Here is a 20,565-nt window from a genome sequence, read left to right as displayed (position 1 = left end):
TCTTTGCGACCCCATGAATCGCAGCACGCCAGGCCTCCCTGACCATCACCAACTCCCAGAGTTTACTCAAACTCATGCCCATCCAGTCGGTGATGTCATCCAGCCATCTCATCCTCTGTCGTCCCCTTTTCCTCCTGCCCCCAATCCCTCCCAGCATCAGGGTCTTTTTCCAATGAGTCAACTCTTCACATGAGGTGGCCAAATTATTGGAGTTTCAGCTTCAGCATCAGTCCTTCCATTGAACACCCAGGACTGATCTCCTTTAGGATGGACTGGTTGGATCTCCTTGCAGTCCAAGGGACTCTCAAGAGTCTTCTCCAACACCACAGTTTAAAAGCATCAATTTTTCAGCGCTCAGCTTTCTTCACAGTCCAACTTTCACATCCATACATGACCACTGGAAAAACCATAGCCTTGACCAGACAGACCTTTGTTGGCAAAGTAATGTCTCTGCTTTTTAATATGCTGTTTAGGTTGGTCATAACTTTCCTTCCAAGGAGTAAGCGTCTTTTAATTTCATGGCTGCAATCACCATCTGCAGTGATTTTGGAGCCCAAAAAATAAAGTCTGACACTGTTTCCACTGTCTCCCCATCTATTTCCCATGAAGTGGGACCAGACGCCGTGATCTTAGTTTTCTGAATGTTGAGCTTTAAGCCAACTTTTTCACTCTCCTCTTTCACTTTCATCAAGAGTAGAATGTAGACTGTAGGAAATTAATTCTCATCCTGACCTTCCTTTTAATCAAGTGACTTTGATCTCACCGTCACGTTCTTCATTTAGGCTTTCATTGAGCTGGGAGCTGCCACCTTGTGGCCATAAGGCATTACTGCACTTCTAAGAACACAGGAACACATGTCTTCTTTGGAATCGTGCCTACGCAGAACAGAGAGAGAAGCGACATCGTGGAGCTCTGACTCACCTAAGATGTGTGGCAGGTGAAGCCCAGAGTCACCAGCCGACTGAGCTACACAGCCTGAGAAGGATTGTCTTGTGGGAAACTGGCTTCTTGTTCAGTTTTAAATGTTTGAGAGTGTTGAAAATTTGGTTGTTTTAATATATTAAAACACCACAACTTAAAGCAAATATAAAAGTGGAACCCTTTGCTCACATTCCCTGGCCCCTCTCTGGATCTCTGCAGGCCAACGCACTGTTTATTTTTTCTTTTTAATTTTTATTTATCTTCTAATTGGAGGAAAATTGCTTTACAAGGTTGTGTTGGTGTCTGCCTTTTTAAACTTCTTTTAATTGGAGGGAAATTGCTTTACACACTGTCTTTCTTGATCAACATTATCAGCCCCAGTATTAGGGATGTACAACATGCATCTCTCACAAACATTCTACATGGCTTAGCTTATTTACCTGACATATAAGTTCTGAATTCACGACTCTAACAAGTTTTTCAATAGATTTCAGTTCAGTTCAGTTGCTCAGTCATGTACAACTGTTTGAGACCCCATGAATCGCAGCACACCAGGCCTCCTTGTCCATCACCAACTCCTGGAGTTTACCCAAATTCATGACCATTGAGTCGGTGATGCCATCCAACCATGTCATCCTCTGTCGTCCCCTTCTCCTCCTGCCCTCAATCTTTCCCAGCATCAGGGTTTTTTCAAATGAGTCAGCCCTTCACATCAGATGGCCAATAGATTTACATGGAATAAAAATATCCATGTTGAAAGTAAATGCAAGGTTTATTTATTCAAAGTTGTAAATTTGATAATTATTATTCTGCTTCTTTTTTAAAAAAATTATTTCTTTATTTTAATTACAGGATGGATAATTACAATACTGTGATGGGTTTTGCTATACATCAATATGAATCGGCCATAGGTATACACGTGTCCTGAACACTCCTCCCAACCTCCTCCCCACCCTATGTACAGGAAATATAGAGAGGTTTTAAAATTACATTAGTTACTCTTTTTAGTAACAAACAACTTGGATTCAGATTATAAACAATTCAAATTAAAAAGTGCAGCAACCTGTCACAGAGCCACGAAAGTACAGTAAGACAAGATAAAGATTATCTTTTATTTCACCTCTTGAAGAACTATTTAGTATTATCAACAAGGTGATGTGATCACAGGTAATACGTTAAGGTAATGAGGACTAATGAGTGTCAGATCTTGTTTTCCACTTGGTCATTGCAGCCTGAAGTACTGGTATGTTAGAACCTCAACTTGTCTTTTTTTCAGAATCCTAATGTAAAGACCCCAGGTCGGTACAGAGACCCTCCCATGGGGAGCCTCTTTCCCATCCCTCCTCCCTCTTTCTTTCATCTCAGAATCAAAAAGGCAGGTTCATCTAAGTATAAAGGAGATTTTGGTGAAGTCTATAAACCTGAGAGCCTCAAGACATGATTGGGATAAAGATGGTTAATGCTTTGGAAAGTAAAATTATACTGTTTCCTTTTTTTTCCCTCCCTTAATAAAGTTATCCTTTTTCGAAGTCCTTTTCCAGTTCTTTGATTTCAAGCAATAGAGCCTATAAGGAAATGAGCATTAAAATACTCTGCTACAAGGAAGCGATCAGTAGGCATTCCATTGATTTTGGAAACAAAGAAACCAAATCCCTACTTCCCCATAGACATTGGCTTCACCCTCCTCTGACTGCGCCCTGGTCTCCTGGGGTCAGATTCCCAGCCCGAAATCTGCTGTGCGTGTCGCTGGGGCAGTTTTATTTCTCCCCACTCCCTTCCTGAGAATTCTGCCTGTGGTTAATGAGGCCAAAGGCTAAGGCTCAGCCCCCGCCCCCCCACCCCCCACCCCCGATAAATACAAGAACGCTCCGGAGCAGGGAGGAGAAGAGTTGACACAGTGTCTGTGACAAGGTGCCCAGAGGGTGACTGGAGAAGAGAGCCTGCTGGGAAGGACGCGCTGCGGTGAGCCCACGGCGGGGAGGACTCGCCACCGCCCGCAGGCGGTGGGTGCGCAGGCGGCATGCGCTCCAGGGTTCACCCCGCGCTGCCGCTGCTTCTCGCGCTCCTGATGCCGGTGAGCAGGGACTGGTACCCAGAACGTGGGATTTACCTGCCAGGGGCCGGGAGCTGACCGCGCAGCTCCAGCCGGCTCTGCCTGTTCGAGGATGGGGGACGGGGCTGAGTGTGATGGCTTGCAGCTGGGGGCGGGGGGTGGAAGCTTTAGTACAGGGAAAGAAGAGGGGTCCCAGAATTTACACCAAGGAGGGGTTTGGCAGAGTAGTGGGAACAGGCTAAGACTGGTTTATATAGGTTTATAGGTTTATATACGTTTAGATTTGTATCAACGCGTTTCCTAAGGACATTTCTTTTCACTTTCTTTCACAATCTCAACTGTGTATGTGGAAGAGGGTTTGAGCAAACCCATGGGGGTGGGATGGCTAAATCCTCCTGCCTTACCACCCCCTGCCCCCCACCAGTTGCCATGGCTGAGCCCGGAAACAAACAGTAGAATCAAGATGGACACATCCGGGCCTGTTGCTGGTACTTACCGTGGACGGAGTTTAGGCTGCATCTGCCTGTGGGGCGCAGCCGCTTAGCCCGCTTTCCTCAGACAGAAAGGGAGAGCCATGGGGTTCTGGCACTGCGCCTGGGTTCTCCCTTATAAACCCAGCCAGGGCAGAAGCGGGAGGCCCTGCAGTGGATGGGGGTCCAGACGGTGGGTCTACCCTGCATTGTAACCCGGCTGGGCACCGTGGTTGTCGCTTGGCCTCGGTCCTCACCTCGGTTCAAGCTTGACTCTTCTCAGATGCTGCGAGAGTCCCAGTGCCCAGAGGCCACTCACCCCTGGATTCAGCAGAGCTGATCTGGGGATGCGGCCTGGGCATCCGGGTTCTCAAGGCTCTTCCTTCATCTTGTTAAGCCTCATTGCCTCCGCCTGAAAATGGAGCTCCTGCAGGCACTTACTTGACCTGGTGGTTGTGGGAGTCAATGAGGAAATGCAGAGAGGGTCTTTCCTTGCTGTCTTCCACGCCCTGGCGAGACGGTTTTTCTCTTCACTCAGCGCCTGGGCTGCTGCTGTCGCTGGGACACTCGCTCCGGGTGCTTTCACAAGCGCTGGGTATTACAGTAAAACAGAAGAGGAAACAAAAGTCCCTAGTCGTCTGGCCAGTTCTGCTTCTGAAATTCGATGCCTTGTTCGCCACCCTTTGCTTAATGTTCAGAAAATGTTCTTGGCTACTTTAAAAAAAGTTTTAATTGGAGTGTGGTTGCTTTACAATGTTGTTACTTTTTGTGGTAAGGCAAAGAAAAAGAGCTAAATGTATATATTTTGGGGGCATTTCATTCCCGTTCAGGTCACCACTGAGCACCAGGTGGAGTCCTCTGTGCTACACAGTAGGTTCTTATTAGCTATCTATTTTATACCTAGTAATGTACATGTGTCAGCCCCAGTCTCCCAGTTCATCCCACCTCACACTTCTCACCATGGTGTCCGTACATTTATTCTCTATGTCTCTGTCTCTATCTCTGCTTTGCAAATAGGTTCATCTGTACCATTTTTGCTAGATTCCACATAGATGCATGATGTACGACACTTGTTTTTCTCCTTCTGACTTCACTCCTAGTAGAGTTCTGTTTCAGTAGCCCACATTAGCCTGGATTTGAATACGTCACAAATCAAACCTTGTTCCCATCTTTTTCTTACTTCTGCTCTTACCCCTAACTGGACTCATTAGAAAACAGAGTTTTTTCTTCTCTCTGCATGTTAGGACAGAGCCCAGCCAGGTTCATTCCCGACTGAGGGTGTGGTGGGTGGGGTGGGAAGTGGGCAGCAGGACTGGACTGTGTTTGGTGGACGAAATTATATTTAGCTTCCAGGGATCAAGGCTGAGGGAGATGATGGGATACACCAGTGTTCCGTGGTTATGAGCAATCTGCACTCTGGACCCTCAACTGGAGAAGACCTTTGTGTCCAGGAGGTGCCCAACTTTTTGCTGAATTGGCTATAAGTAACCTGTTCCTTTCGGCCCCTACCTTCCCCCACCTACACTGACTTCTAACCATTGCTGTTATGCAAATAAGGCACCCACTCCCCCTCCCCTGACCTCCAGATTTAAAACCCATTCTGCTGAAGAGCTGCAATGTCTACAACAGTGTTCTCCCTAAATCTCCACCCTCAGGTTGTCATCCTGATATGAAGCAAAGAACAAAGTAGCAACTCTGCTGTCGGTCTTTGTTCCAAATCCCACGACAAACTGCAGAAGCGGGGTCCAGACCTGAGAGCTTGTACATCCTCAGCTTTGGGCTGGGGCAACTTCTAGGACCTGAGAGGAGGGAGGGTTTGAGAATGAAGTTAGTGAACAAAGTCTGTTATGGTTGGTGGGTTGTTGTTACTTTTTAATCTGGGAAATTCTGAGTCAAGTTATCGTTAAAAAGTATGTTAGCATGTGTGCTCTGCCCGATTAATTCACTCAAACCCCTCATTCAAGAACAAGAGTCCGTGGATTGTAGGACATGAAGAATCGTGTGGTCAGAGGTGATGCTGAGCCCTCAGCAGAGACTGAGAGGCCAGGCTCTGTCCTAAGAATCCTGGGAACCCTGTTTTCTGCTGCCCCGTGCTGAATCTGCACCTGTAAAGGATCAGCCAAGCTTCTGTAGGCAGAGACTGTGTTTGGACTGCATACTCGTCTCCAAGGGCCACCATTACAAAGGAAGCTGGTGGCTTAAAGTAACTGAAATGTACAGCATGGCGGCTCCAGTTAATAAGACCACATGCATATATGAAATTCATTAACAGAGTAGATGGTAAAAGTTCTCATCACAAGAAAAAATATCTGTTACTATAAATGGTGACAGATATTAAGTCGACTTATTGTGATGTGCCATAGATGGTAAAGAATCCGCCTGCAATGCAGGAGACCTGGGTTTGATCCCTTGGTGGGGAAGATCCCCTGGAGAAGGGAATGGCCACCCACTCCAGTATTCTTGCCTGGAGAATCCCACAGACAGAGGACCCTGGCAGGATACAGTCCCTGGGGTCTCAAAGAGTCAGACACGACTAACGCTTTCACTACTTTTCAACGTGGTGATCATTTTGAAATACATACAAATTTTGATTGAATCATTGTACTGTTCTCATGAAAGGAATATAACGGTGTATGTCAATTATACCTTAGTAAAAAGGTTGTTCTTGAATTCAAATTTGCTATCAAAAGTGAAATACTTGCAGGAAACAATTATTTCTGTATTGGCTTCTTAGTTCTTTAGGACTTTCTATAAACACAAAGCCTTTATTTACTCAGATAACTTCTTCCCTGAGGTGGCTATGGCTACTCAGCCAGGCCAGCACAATGCTGGTGACATTCCCTCAAGTCCAGCAGCAACTTTCAAGTGATAGGCAGGTTGGATCTTGCAGTGACTGCCCCCCTGCCACACTCCCATGAAATAGTCAGGTGGACACTGCAGCCGGAGAACCACTTTGAGAACATTTTTCTCCCCCACTGAATTATAGGAAGCATTATGTAAATCAGTTGAATGGCATCCTCTTTGGACAAACAGCCTAAAATTGTCAAGGATGGGACATATAATAAGCATACTTACAAGATCATTTTGGCAAATGTAACTGTTTTCCAGTCTTTCTGCCTCACCCAGACAAGATGGTGCAAGTTAATTCTAAGCTGTGCACCAGAGAAGTAATACACCTGTACATACAGGATGTGAAATTTCAGGCTCAGAGGTTAAAGCGTCTGCCTGCAGTGCAGGAGACCCGGATTCGACCCCTGAGTTGGGAAGATCCCCTGGAGAAGGAAATGGCAACCCAGTCCAGTATTCTTGCCTGGAGAATCCCATGGAGGGAGGAGCCTGGTAGGCTACACTCCATGGGGTCGCAAAGAGACAGACACGACTGAGTGACTTCACTTTCACTTTCACTGGGTGAAGAAATACACTATCTCAGGCCTCTTTTCCCACTCCCCAGCCACTCCTACGTGACTGTCGGCTGTGCCCTATGTGTCATCCTAGGAAAATGAACCTAGAGCTTTCTGGTTGAAAGGGCCTTAAAGGTACCTTGCCTCACACCCTTGCTCACAGAAGGGGAAACCGAGGCCAGAGAGGAGACAAAGCCTTAAGGTATTCTTGGTTCATGACCTGCGTCACCTGGAAATACACCTGTTTTAGAAATGGGATGAATTTTTTCATGCTGCCCCAAGACTGCAATTTTCTTCATGTTAAAATTACACACCAGGTTGTGTTAGTTGCTCAGCATGTCTGACTCTTCGTGATCCCATGGATTGTAGCCCGCCAGGCTCTTCTGTCCACAGACAGAGGCAAGAATACTGGAGTAGGTAGCCATTCCCTTCTCCAGGGGATCTTCTTGACACAGGGATTGAGCCCAGGTCTCCTGCGCTGCAGACAGATTATTTACCATCTGAGCCACCAGGGAAACCTCACACACCTGGTTAGGCCCTGCATTTAAAATTAGCAACATTAATCAAGAAGCAGTTGTCTGAATAAATCAATATTTGATATTTTGGAATGGAAGGAGTTAAAAAAAAAACTGCCTTTAGGAAAAAAGACAGAAATAGAGTCTGTGGCAGGAAACAAATATTACGGTTACATTTGACGTTAACAAAACCAAATGATTGCCGTAACATCCCCCAGCCACCAGGAGGGTGGCCAACCACAAGAAGTGAAGATCTGAAGGATATTTCTTCATGCTCTATAGTAAGTGTTAATTGCTCAGTCATGCCCGACTCTGAGATGCCATAGACTGTGGCCCCCCAGGCTCCTCTGTCCATGAGATTTTCCAGACAAGGATACTGGAGTGGGTTGCCGTTTCCTTCTCCAGAGGATCTTCCCAACCCAGGGATCAAACCTGGGTCTCCTGCACTGCAGGCAGATTCTTTACTGACTGAGCTACAAGAGAAGCCCTATACTGTTATCTAATACACAGTCCTTTATGCCGTTACAAGCCCTTGGCTAAGGATAAATCTTTACAGGTGGGGGCAGGGGCCCGACCACAATGAAGGATGTTTGGCAGGATCTAGGGGGGCTGGTGATGGCTCACCCTGTCCCCAGGAGATTTTAGGTATTAATCCTAGAGTGCTTCTGTGCTGTGCTAAGTCACTTCAGCTGTGTCCGACTCCTTTTGACCCTACGGGCTGTAGCCTGCCAGGCTCCTCTGTCCATGGGACTCTCCAGGCAAGAATACTGGAGTGGGTTGCCATGCCCTCCTCCAGGAGATCTTCCTGATCCAGGGATCGAACCTGCATCTCTTATGTCTCCTGCATTGGCAGGCAGGTCCTTTACAACCTGGGAAGCCTCATAAATCCTAGAGTAGCAGTTATCAAGCCTCTTACTCTCAGGATGCCTTCCCACTTGCAAACTTTAGGCAGAACCCAAAGAGTTGTTGTTTATGTGGTTATATTTACTGATGCTCCTCATATTAGAAATTAAGACTGACATTTTTTTTTTTGGCCACATTATATAGCTTGCGGGATTCTAGTTCCCTGACCAGGGATCAAACCCAGGCCTCCTGCAGTAGAAGCACAGAGTCCTAATCACCGGACCACCAGGGAATTTCCAAGACTGGGAAATTTTAAACGTACTTCTCAATTCATTAAAGATACTGATTAAAATAGACAACTAACAAGGACCTACTGCATAGCACAGGGAAAATATTCAATATCTTAAAATAATTTATAATGGAAGAGAATGTAAAAAAGAATATGTATATGTATGTATGTCTATGTTTGACTAAATCATTTTACTGCACACATGAAACTGATGCATTGTAGATCAATTATATTTCAAAAAAATTTTAAATAAAAATAAATTTTTAAAAAGGAGTTTGGAACTAGCAGATAGGAGCTACTATATATCAAATATTAACAGATAAACAAGGACTTACTGTCTAGCACAGGGAACTGTATTCAACATCCTAACAAACCATAATGGAAAAGAATATGAAAAAGAATATGTAGATACACATATAACTGAAGCACTTTGCTGTATAGTAGAAACACAAATTTGTAAAGAGATAATGATAAATCCATTACAAACTAATATAAACCAAACACCTATGAAAAATTAATGTATTTTCCACATTTCCATTCAGTGTGAAGAATGGCACAATTTCCTATTTTTGCAAATCTCTTGGCCGTCTGGCTTAAAAGCAGACACCTGGACTCTTCTCTCTGATTCTGAACTCAGTCTGTTGTAAATGTTCTTTGCTTCAAGTATATGAAGCAATTCTTGCCTCACATAGGTATGTATGTGGAAAGGGAGGAATATTTTTATAGCCTGGAACTGGGAACACTTTTTTTGATGTCACGCCAGAATTTGACAAGTAGTCCATTTTTAACAGTCACTTGCCATGTGGAGCCTGAAAGCATATTAATAACTTTCGTTACTCTGTTTGAGTAAAACCATTGGAGTCACTTGAATTTTGAATAACTTGCACCTGTGTGTGATTTTGGACTGTGATATCTTAATCAGGAGGAAACTCTTTGCTCACTGAGCTATACAGTTCTTCCACATGTTGACATATTTCATTCTAAAAAATCAAAAAGTCACATTCATTAATCTGTCCACCAATATCAGCAGAAAAATCTTTATGTGTTGGGAAGCTGTCAAGCCCAAGTTTTCCAAAGTTCTAATTTTTTGCTTGAAAGCTTAAAATTTATCATTGGCAACATGACACTGTCCATTGTTTTTCTCGAAGTGATGGGCTGACTGTTCATTATCAAAGACCTGTCGATCAAGTAACCATTCCAGAACAGCCATGGTTGGTCAGTCATTCTTTTGGGGAAAATACTGCTTCATAAGAAAAAAAAAAAAAAAAAAAATGTGGTCTGTTTAGCTGTCAACTCTGGCAATCACACACGTGCTTTTCTCTGAGACAAACCTTCTACACTGATGGGCAGCACTGGGGTTCATACCTCCATCTAGACACACAGAGTGTCTAAAAGATACACAGGCAGGGGTGGCATGGGGTATAATTAATAATATTTCCTGCCTCATCCATTCTCATTTCAACAACAAGGTGAATTTATCAATTATATCATTCTCAAATGAGACTGACTATTTTTTTCTCTTCCTTCATTCTTCCATTCCTCCTTCTCTCCTTCCCTCCCTCCCTCCCACCTTCCCTTCTTCCTCCCTCTTTTCCTCTTCCCTGCCTGTTCATGGTGATGAAGCATGCAAGACTATCAGAGGAGTTTGTGTCATGGTCTCCAGTGGTCCTAAGGCACCAGCATTTTTATCACCAAGATTTACTACCATCAGTGCAAATATCACACAGAGAAATAGATAAGTAATGTCTTAGATTATTATTATAAACATGTTTGGCCTTGTGGAGTCTCTGATAAAGTCAGGGACCCCGGTGAAACAAACTGAAAACTGTGCTCCAGAGAAATTTTCTATATGTATATTCTGTAACCACAGCATCACCGTATGTGTGTGATAACAAACAACTGGAAGTAACCTAAATGGCCATTACTAGGAGAATGACAAACTGTCCTCTATTCATATAGTTAAAAGTTATATGAGAGTGAAAATGAATGAGGTAGAAATATGAGTGTCAGTGCACACACACACACATACATGCACACATATACACAAACATACAGGCACATGTGTTTTGTGTTGGTTTGACATGCATTGCATAGCTTGTCTCTTTCAAATTCAACACTCCTACTGTTCATGTGTGGAGATTTTTCCTGAGGGGGAATGTTGTTGAAAAAATGATGAATAATTATCAAGGCTTCCCAGATGGGACGGAACCTGCCTGCCAACATAGGAGACATAAGAGACAGGGGTTGATCCCTGGGTTGGGAAGATCCCCTGGAGGAGGGCATGGCAACTCACTCCAGTATTCTTGCCTGGAGAATCCCCATGGACAGATGAACCTGGTGGACTACATTCTATAGGGTCACAAAGAATTGGACACAACTGATGCAACTTAGCTTAGCACATCATAATTATCGATGCAAATCATTATGTAACTGTAAAGTACCAAATTCCTTAGTTTTATTATTTTATGCTAAAGTCTAAACATAAGGGATAAGTCTACAAATAAGGGAAAAATAAAAAACCTAAAGAAAAGTCCACTTGAATCCCACCACCAATTAACATTTGGTGCTATTTTACATATAAATACACTTGGCTTGCCCTGAACAGTTTGACTTCCCACTTATTATGTTATGCTCACATAAACGTAGCACGTAGGGCTTTAAATGTCCCTACCGTTGGTAACACTAGATCAGAATTTTCTGGTTACTTCTCTTACAGTCACAGAAAGGAAATGGCAATTTTGAATTGAGATGTCAAGAGCAAGAAATTAGTTATCAAAACCGAATGCAGTTCCTTTTCTTCTCTGCTCTAATTCTAGAAGATTTGTGTGACTTCGGGCAGGGTCTACCTGGTTCTGCTACATACACTCCCTACTAATTAATGTCATTTTTATTTTTAAGGTCAGCACTGTCAACAGCACCCGACAAGAAAACGATCTTACTAGTCAAACAAAGGTGGGGTTTGGAATTTGGTTGTTTGATAAACCAAATGAGATTGTACTTTACTTAGAGGCTGCCTTGCAATTTTGAGTTTTTTAGTGTTCTGTCAATATTCTGTTGCCACAAAATAAATTAGTAACTAGATGTGGCCTTTTAGAATCTTGAAGGACTGTGGAAACTTGCAGAGGATGCCGTTATGTCTAATTAAAAGAGGAGCAATCTGTGGAAGTCAGAAGTTGAGTATACGGTCCTGGCCCAGAGGTTTGCCCACACTCTTTTCCACTTTAGGGAGCTAGAGGGAGCAGACGCTGTCTTCCGGGGTGTGGGTGCAGGCCACCACCGCTTCGAGGTTTCGCCACATCTTCATCCACCTTGTGATGATTTCCTTCCTGTAGTTCCTGTGATCAACTCACTGTCTAATTCAGTAATTTTTTAGGAGCGCATCTTCCGAATGAAAATGAATGCGTCTAGATACCAGCTATACTTATATTGGGTTGGTCAAAAAGTTCGTTCAGGTTTTTCCATTAATATTGTATGGACCTGAGCGAACTTTTTGGCCAACCAAAATAATAACTATACCCTAACAGTAAAACTGGAGAAAGTCAGTTTTCATTCCAATCCTAAAGAAGGGCAATGCCAAAGAGTGTTCAAACTACTACATAGTTGCACTCATTTCACATGCTGGCAAAGTAATGCTCAAAATCCTCCAAGCCCGACTTCAACAGTATGTGAACCGAGACTTTCCAGATGTTCAAGCTGGATTTAAAAAGGCAGAGGAACCGGAGATCAAATTGCCAACATCTGTTGGATCATACAAAAAGCAAGAGAATTCCAGAAAGACATCTAATTCTGCTTCATTGATTACACGAAAGCCTTTGACTGTGTGGATCACAACAAACTGTGGAAAATTCTGAAAGAGATGGGAATACCAGAACAGCTGACCTGCCTCCTGAAAAACCTGTATGGAGGTCAAGAAGCAACAGTTAGAACCGGACATGGAACAACAGATTGGTTCCAAATTGGGAAAGGAGTACGTCAAGGCTGTATATTGTCACCATGCTTATTTAATGCAGAGTACATCATGCGAAATGCCAGGCTGGATGAAGCATAAGCTGAAATCAAGATTGCCGGGAGAAATATCAATAATCTAAGATATGCAGATGACACTACCCTTATGGCAGAAAGTGAAGAGGAACTAAAGAGCCTTTTGATGAGAGTGAAAGAGGAGAGTGAAAAAGGTGGCTTAAAACTCAACATTCAAAAAATGAAGATCATGGCATCCGGTCCCATCACTTCATGGCAAATAGATGGGGAAACAATAGAAACAGTGATAGACTTTATTTTCTTGGGTTCCAAAATCACTGCAGACAGTGACTGCAACCATGAAATTAAAAAACGCTTGCTCCTTAGAAGAAAATCTATGACAAACCTAGACAGCTTATTAAAAAGCAGAGATATTACTTTGCTGACAAAGGTCTGTATAGTCAAAACTATGGTTTTGCCAGTAGTCATGTTATGAATGTGAAAGCTGTACCATAAAGAAAGCTGCACGTTGAGGAATTAATGCTTTTGAACTGTGGTGCTAGAGAAGACTCTTGAGAGTCCCTTGGACTGCAAGGAGATCAAACCAGTCAACCCTAAAGGAAATCAATCCTGAATATTCATTAGAAGGACTGATGCTGAAGCTGCAGCTCCAATAGTTAGGCCACCTGATGCAAAGAGCTGACTTATTGGAAAAGACCCTGATGCTGGGAAAGATGGAAGGCAGGAGGAGAAGGGGACAACAGAGGATGAGATGGTTGGATGGTATTGCTGACTCAATGGACACGAGTTTGGGCAGGCTCTGAGAGGTGGTGGGGGACAGGGAAGCCTGGCATGCTACAGTCTATGGGGTCGCGAGGTGTCGGACACAACTGAGCAACTGAAGAACAGTAAAATACATGTAAAACACATAAAACCCCATTGTTCATTTCTATCTATATTCCTATGCCCAACAAATCTCTGACCCTCATGTTTGGGTCTAAGTCTCAGTCTCTGTCATGAGGGAGATGTGTAGACAGAGAGGCATTGAAGACCCCACAGTACTGAATGGAGGCTTTCTCAACCAAGGATTTCAAGAACATGGAGAGAAGAATGTGTGTTGGTCACTCAGTCATGTCCGCCTCTTGAGACCCCATGACCTGTTCCCTGCCACGCTCTTCTGTCCATGGGATTCTCCAGGCAAGAATACTGGAGTGGGTTGCCATTCCCTTCTCCAGGGGATCTTCTCCACCCAGAGATCGAAGCCAGGTCTCCTGCATTGCAGATTCTTTACTGTCTGAGCCACAAGGGAGACCCAGAGTGAGGAATAGAGAGGGGGTAATTTTCTTATTGATCCCACAACTCTGTGCATGTTGACTTTAGGTGTCAGCACACACTAGACAATGATCTTTATTAGCATTTTCTCCATAGCCCCTGAAACATCTTAGGAGCCACATATGAATATGAAATCCCCGGGGCATCACGTGGCCCACAGTTTAGTACCAACTCTGTAGTTGTAAAGAGAATGGGCACTTGGGATTTTTAGTTATTGGAGGCTGTTGTGAAGATGAGAAAGGGAAGGCATGTCAATCACTGTGCCCCCCCACCCAGTCGCTCACCAACATCCTCCCCTTCATCGCAGTCTCTGTGATCCCTAGGGAGACAGCCAGCTTCTACAGCGATCCAAGAGAAGTTGGATTATTACCACCTTGGAGCTGGAGGAGGAAGACCCGGGACCCTTCCCCAAATTTGTGGGTGAGGTAAGGCTGCTGCTCTTAGGAAAGGCCCATCACCCTGTCCAATTCAGCACGTTCCTGTTGGCAGGAGGCTAAGACGCCAGGCAGAGAAGTGGTAGGAGGCATGGGTGTCATATGAGGGGAGGACCCCTATGAGATTCTTTCAATAAGGGATGGACATTTATGCTGTTTCCAATTCTTCACTATTACGAACCTAACTGCTGCTGTATTCCTTGTTCCTGCATCTTTCCCTACCTGTTTATTTCTTTAGGATAAATTCTCTAAACTATAATTTAAAACTGCCTTTAAATATTAGCCTAGATATTTGATAGATATAATAGTTTACTCTCACCCTGTTTATTTCCCCCCTCCTTTTCTTCCCTTCCAGCTGTTCAATAATATGTCCGCTAACATGGAAATAATATATTTAATCAGAGGACCTGGTGTGGATGAATATCCAGAGATTGGTTTGTTTTCTATAGAGGATAATGTGAATGGGAAAATATATGTTCACCGCTCTGTTGATAGAGAGAAAACACCGTCTTTTAAGGTAACTAAAATGTGACGCATTCCAAACTTGGGCTTCTCTGGTGGCTTAGACGGGAAAGAATTTGCCTGCAATGTAAAAGACCCCGGTTTGATCCCTGGGTCAGAAAGATCCTCTGGAGAAGAAAATGGCAACCCACTCCAGTATTTTTGCCTGGAGAGTCCCGTGAACAGAGGAGCCTGGTGGGCTACAGTCCATAGGGTCACAAGGAGTCGAACATGACTGAGTGACTAAGCATGTAAACTAGGATTTACTGCAAGGATTGTGCAGGATCATTGTATTTGGCAAGCATTCTGTAAGCTGGCTGTGTGCCAGGTTCTGGGAGCTTGACATCTTATAAACTGTGACATGCTTAAGAAGTGTGCCTGGGACCTAGAGATTAATTTTGTAATCTCTTCGAGTTCTGGACTTTGGCTTTGTCATCATTTCTGTAATCTGTGAATTGCTGTAGGTTCCCCTTCTAACAACTGCTATGCTGATATGATCAGGATATTTGAAAGTGTTTGGCTATAGAGCTATAGAATGTTTATAAAATGGGCTGATTTAGTTTTTGGTGAGTCACATATGAAATCTATGGAGAGAGGCTGTAAATGGACTCCATGGATTGCGTAGTAACCGGATGAAGGAGGAATTACAGCCCTGGCGATGGTTTGTTCCTATGAGTCTAGGTGTTCTTTATGATTTATCACCCCAGGAATATGGTCTGGGCTTCCCAGTTGGTAAAGGATCTGCCTGCCAATGCAGAGGCCTCAGGAGATGTGGGTTTGATCCCTAAATTGGGAAGATCCCCTGGAGGAGTAAATGGCAACCCACTCCAGTATTCTTGCCTGGGAAATCCCATGGACAGAGGAGCCTGGCAGGCTGTCTGTGGGGTCACGAAGAGTCGGACATGGCTGAGCAACTGCACATATACCGTGGTCTGCCATGAGGCTGAAGTTCAAGTTCAAAACTGCAAAGGAAACTTGAAATAAAAATGCCCCCAACCACGTGGTAGTATCTTGTGCTACCAGCCAAAGCTTATAGGGCTTCTTAGAAGTCTGCAGCCTGTGTTCTGGTTTGAATTCTGCCGGAACCTGGGCTCTGTTCTCGGGCCTACTTGCCCGAGCATTTCCTCCTTCAAGGGGGGAGATGTTTTTAATATTGGCAAGAAGTAATTTGTGAAGCTTTTCTCCACTGACTTAGAAAATTTATACACATGATAAGCTATATACCCTTAACACATTAATGGTCTTGGGCTCTATAATTTTTAAACAGGCAGAAATTCTCTGAAACTTCAAAAGGACATGCAAAGATGACTATCTAGGTCTTCACTCTCCATATAATTCTTCAAACCCATCCATAAAATGTGCAGTGTTTTTTTTTTTGTTTGTTTGTTTTTTTATTAGTTGGAGGCTAATTACTTCACAACATTTCAGTGGGTTTTGTCATACATTGATATGAATCAGCCATAGATTTACACGTATTCCCCATCCCGATCCCCCCTCCCACCTCCCTCTCCACCCGATTCCTCTGGGTCTTCCCAGTGCACCAGGTCGGAGCACTTGTCTCATGCATCCCATCTGGGCTGGTGATCTGTTTCACCATAGATAGTATACATGCTGTTCTTTCAAAACATCCCGCCCTCACCTTCTCCCACAGAGTTCAAAAGTCTGTTCTGTATTTCTGTGTCTCTTTTTCTGTTTTGCATATAGGGTTATCATTACCATCTTTCTAAATTCCATATATATGTGTTAGTATGCTGTAATGTTCTTTATCTTTCTGGCTTACTTCAGTCTGTATAAGGGGCTCCAGTTTCATCCATCTCATTAGGACTGATTCAAATGAATTCTTTTTAACGGCTGAGTAATATTCCATGGTGTATATGTACCACAGCTTCCTTATCCATTCATCTGCTGATGGGCATCTAGGTTGCTTCCATGTCCTGGCTATTATAAACAGTGCCGCGATGAACATTGGGGTGCACGTGTCTCTTTCAGATCTGGTTTCCTCAGTGTGTATGCCCAGAAGTGGGATTGCTGGGTCATATGGCAGTTCTATTTCCAGTTTTTTAAGAAATCTCCACACTGTTTTCCATAGCGGTTGTACTAGTTTGCATTCCCACCAACAGTGTAAGAGGGTTCCCTTTTCTCCACACCCTCTCCAGCATTTATTGCTTGTAGACTTTTGGATAGCAGCCATCCTGACTGGCGTGTAATGGTACCTCATTGTGGTTTTGATTTGCATTTCTCTGATAATGAGTGATGTTGAGCATCTTTTCATGTGTTTGTTAGCCATCTGTATGTCTTCTTTGGAGAAATGTCTGTTTAGTTCTTTGGCCCATTTTTTGATGGGGTCATTTATTTTTCTGGAATTGAGCTGCAGGAGTTGCTTGTATATTTTTGAGATTAATCCTTTGTCTGTTTCTTCATTTGCTATTATTTTCTCCCAATCTGAGGGCTGTCTTTTCACCTTGCTTATAGTTTCCTTTGTAGTGCAAAAGCTTTTAAGTTTCATTAGGTCCCATTTGTTTATTTTTGCTTTTATTTCCAATATTCTGGGAGGTGGGTCATAGAGGATCTTGCTGTGATTTATGTCGGAGAGTGTTTTGCCTATGTTCTCCTCTAGGAGTTTTATAGTTTCTGGTCTTACATTTAGATCTTTAATCCATTTTGAGTTTATTTTTGTGTATGGTGTTAGAAAGTGTTCTAGTTTCATTATTTTACAAGTGGTTGACCAGTTTTCCCAGCACCACTTGTTAAAGAGGTTGTCTTTTTTCCATTGTATATCCTTGCCTCCTTTGTCAAAGATAAGGTGTCCATAGGTTCGTGGATTTATCTCTGGGCTTTCTATTCTGTTCCATTGATCTATATTTCTGTCTTTGTGCCAGTACCATACTGTTTTGATGACTGTGGCTTTGTAGTAGAGTCTGAAGTCAGGCAGGTTGATTCCTCCAGTTCCATTCTTCTTTCTCAAGATTACTTTGGCTATTCGAGGTTTTTTGTATTTCCATACAAATTGTGAAATTATTTGGTTTAGTTCTGTGAAAAATACCGTTGGTAGCTTGATAGGGATTGCATTGAATCTATAGATTGCTTTGGGTAGAATAGCCATTTTGACAATATTGATTCTTCCAATCCATGAACACGGTATGTTTCTCCATCTGTTTGTGTCCTCTTTGATTTCTTTCATCAGTGTTTTATAGTTTTCTATGTATAGGTCTTTTGTTTCTTTAGGTAGATATACTCCTAAGTATTTTATTCTTTTTGTTGCAATGGTGAATGGTATTGTTTCCTTAATTTCTCTTTCTGTATTTTCATTGTTAGTATATAGGAATGCAAGGGATTTCTCTGTGTTAATTTTATATCCTGCAACTTTACTATATTCATTGATTAGCTCTAGCAATTTTCTGGTAGAGTCTTTAGGGTTTTCTATGTAGAGGATCATGTCATCTGCAAACAGTGAGAGTTTCACTTCTTCTTTTCCTATCTGGATTCCTTTTACTTCTTTTTCTGCTCTGATTGCTGTGGCCAAAACTTCCAACACTATGTTGAATAGTAGTGGTGAGAGTGGGCACCCTTGTCTTGTTCCTGATTTCAGGGGAAATGCTTTCAATTTTTCACCATTGAGGGTGATGCTTGCTGTGGGTTTGTCATATATAGCTTTTATTATGTTGAGGTATGTTCCTTCTATTCCTGCTTTCTGGAGAGTTTTAATCATAAATGAGTGTTGAATTTTGTCAAAGGCTTTCTCTGCATCTATTGAGATAATCCTATGGTTTTTATCTTTCAATTTGTTAATGTGGTGTATTACATTGATTGATTTGCGGATATTAAAGAATCCTTGCATTCCTGGGATAAAGCCCACTTGGTCATGGTGTATGATTTTTTTTAATATGTTGCTGGATTCTGTTTGCTAGAATTTTGTTAAGGATTTTTGCATCTATGTTCATCAGTGATATTGGCCTGTAGTTTTCTTTTTTTGTGGAATCTTTGTCTGGTTTTGGAATTAGGGTGATGGTGGCCTCATAGATTGAGTTTGGAAGCTTACCTTCATCTGCAATTTTCTGGAAGAGTTTGAGTAAGATAGGTGTTAGCTCTTCTCTAAATTTTTGGTAGAATTCAGCTGTGAAGCCATCTGGTCCTGGGCTTTTGTTTGCTGGAAGATTTTTGATTACAGTTTCGATTTCCTTGCTTGTGATGGGTCTGTTAAGATCTTCTATTTCTTCCTGGTTCAGTTTTGGAAAGTTATACTTTTCTAAGAATTTGTCCATTTCATCCAAGTTGTCCATTTTATTGGCATAGAGCTGCTGGTAGTAGTCTCTTATGATCCTTTGTATTTCAGTGTTGTCTGTTGTGATCTCTCCATTTTCATTTCTAATTTTGTTAATTTGGTTCTTCTCTCTTTGTTTCTTAATGAGTCTTGCTAATGGTTTGTCAATTTTGTTTATTTTTTCAAAAAACCAGCTTTTAGCTTTGTTGATTTTTGCTATGGTCTCTTTAGTTTCTTTTGCATTTATTTCTGCCCTGATTTTTAAGATTTCTTTCCTTCTGCTAACCCTGGGGTTCTTCATTTCTTCCTTCTCTAATTGCTTTAGGTGTAGAGTTAGGTTATTTATTTGGCTTTTTTCTTGTTTCTTGATGTAAGCCTGTAATGCTATGAACCTTCCTCTTAGCACTGCTTTTACAGTGTCCCATAGGTTTTGGGTTGTTGTGTTTTCATTTTCATTCATTTCTATACATACTTTGATTTCTTTTTTGATTTCTTCTATGATTTGTTGGTTATTCAGAAGCGTGTTATTTAGCCTCCATATGTTTGAATTTTTAACAATTTTTTTCCTGTAATTGAGATCTAATCTTATTGCACTGTGGTCAGAAAAGATGACTGGAATGATTTCAATTTTTTTGAATTTTCCAAGACCAGATTTATGGCCCAGGATGTGATCTATTCTGGAGAAGGTTCCGTGTGCACTTGAGAAAAAGGTGAAGTTGATTGTTTTGGGGTGAAATGTCCTATAGATATCAATTAGGTCTAGCTGGTCCATTGTGTCATTTAAAGTTTGTGTTTCCTTGTTAATTTTCTGTTTAGTTGATCTATCCATAGTTGTGAGTGGGGTATTAAAGTCTCCCACTAATATTGTGTTACTATTAATTTCCTCTTTCATACTCGTTAGTGTTTGCCGTACATATTGCGGTGCTCCTATGTTGGGTGCATATATATTTATAATTGTTATATCTTCTTCTTGGATTGATCCTTTGATCATTATGTAGTGTCCTTCTTTGTCTCTTTTCACACCCTTTATTTGAAAGTCTATTTTATCTGATATGAGTATAGCGACTCCTGCTTTCTTTGGTCTCCGTTTGCATGAAATATTTTTTTCCAGCCCTTCACTTTTAGTCTGTATGTGTCTCTTGTTTTGAGGTGGGTCTCTTGTAGACAGCATATATAGGGGTCTTGTTTTTGTATCCATTCAGCCAATCTTTGTCTTTTGGTTGGGGCATTCAACCCATTTACATTTAGGGTAATTATTGATAGGTGTGGTCCCGCTGCCATTTACTTTGTTGTTTTGGGTTCACGTTTATACAACCTTTCTGCATTTCCTGTCTAGAGAAGATCCTTTAGCATTTGTTGAAAAGCTGGTTTGGAGGTGCTGAATTCTCTCAGCTTTTGCTTATCTGTAAAGCTTTTGAATTCTCCTTCATATCTGAATGAGATCCTTGCTGGGTACAGTAATCTAGGTTGTAGGTTATTCTCTTTCATTACTTTCAGTACGTCCTGCCATTTCCTTCTGGCCTGGAGGGTTTCTATTGATAGATCAGCTGTTATCCTTATGGGAATCCCTTTGTGTGTTATTTGT

At 42.4% G+C, this 20,565-nt stretch overlaps 1 protein-coding gene across 2 annotated transcripts in view; it reads left to right on the top strand.

The window, feature by feature from the left end:
* Positions 1-2,820: 2,820 nt before the first annotated feature.
* CDH26 (cadherin 26) overlaps positions 2,821-20,565 on the top strand; it is a 52,511-nt gene continuing 34,766 nt past the window's right edge. The window contains exons 1-4 of one of the 2 annotated variants that reach the window (XM_061126899.1): positions 2,821-2,995; positions 11,391-11,444; positions 14,108-14,209; positions 14,574-14,735. In XM_061126899.1, the coding sequence (XP_060982882.1) occupies positions 2,942-2,995; positions 11,391-11,444; positions 14,108-14,209; positions 14,574-14,735 (372 nt within the window). In that variant the 5' untranslated portion in view covers positions 2,821-2,941. The remainder of the gene's footprint in view (positions 2,996-11,390; positions 11,445-14,107; positions 14,210-14,573; positions 14,736-20,565) is intronic. The other variant, XM_061126900.1, reaches the window with a different exon arrangement.

Source organism: Dama dama, chromosome 23 (genome assembly GCF_033118175.1).
Source record: "Dama dama isolate Ldn47 chromosome 23, ASM3311817v1, whole genome shotgun sequence".
NCBI lineage: Eukaryota > Metazoa > Chordata > Mammalia > Artiodactyla > Cervidae > Dama > Dama dama.
This window is presented reverse-complemented; position numbering and strand designations above follow the sequence as displayed.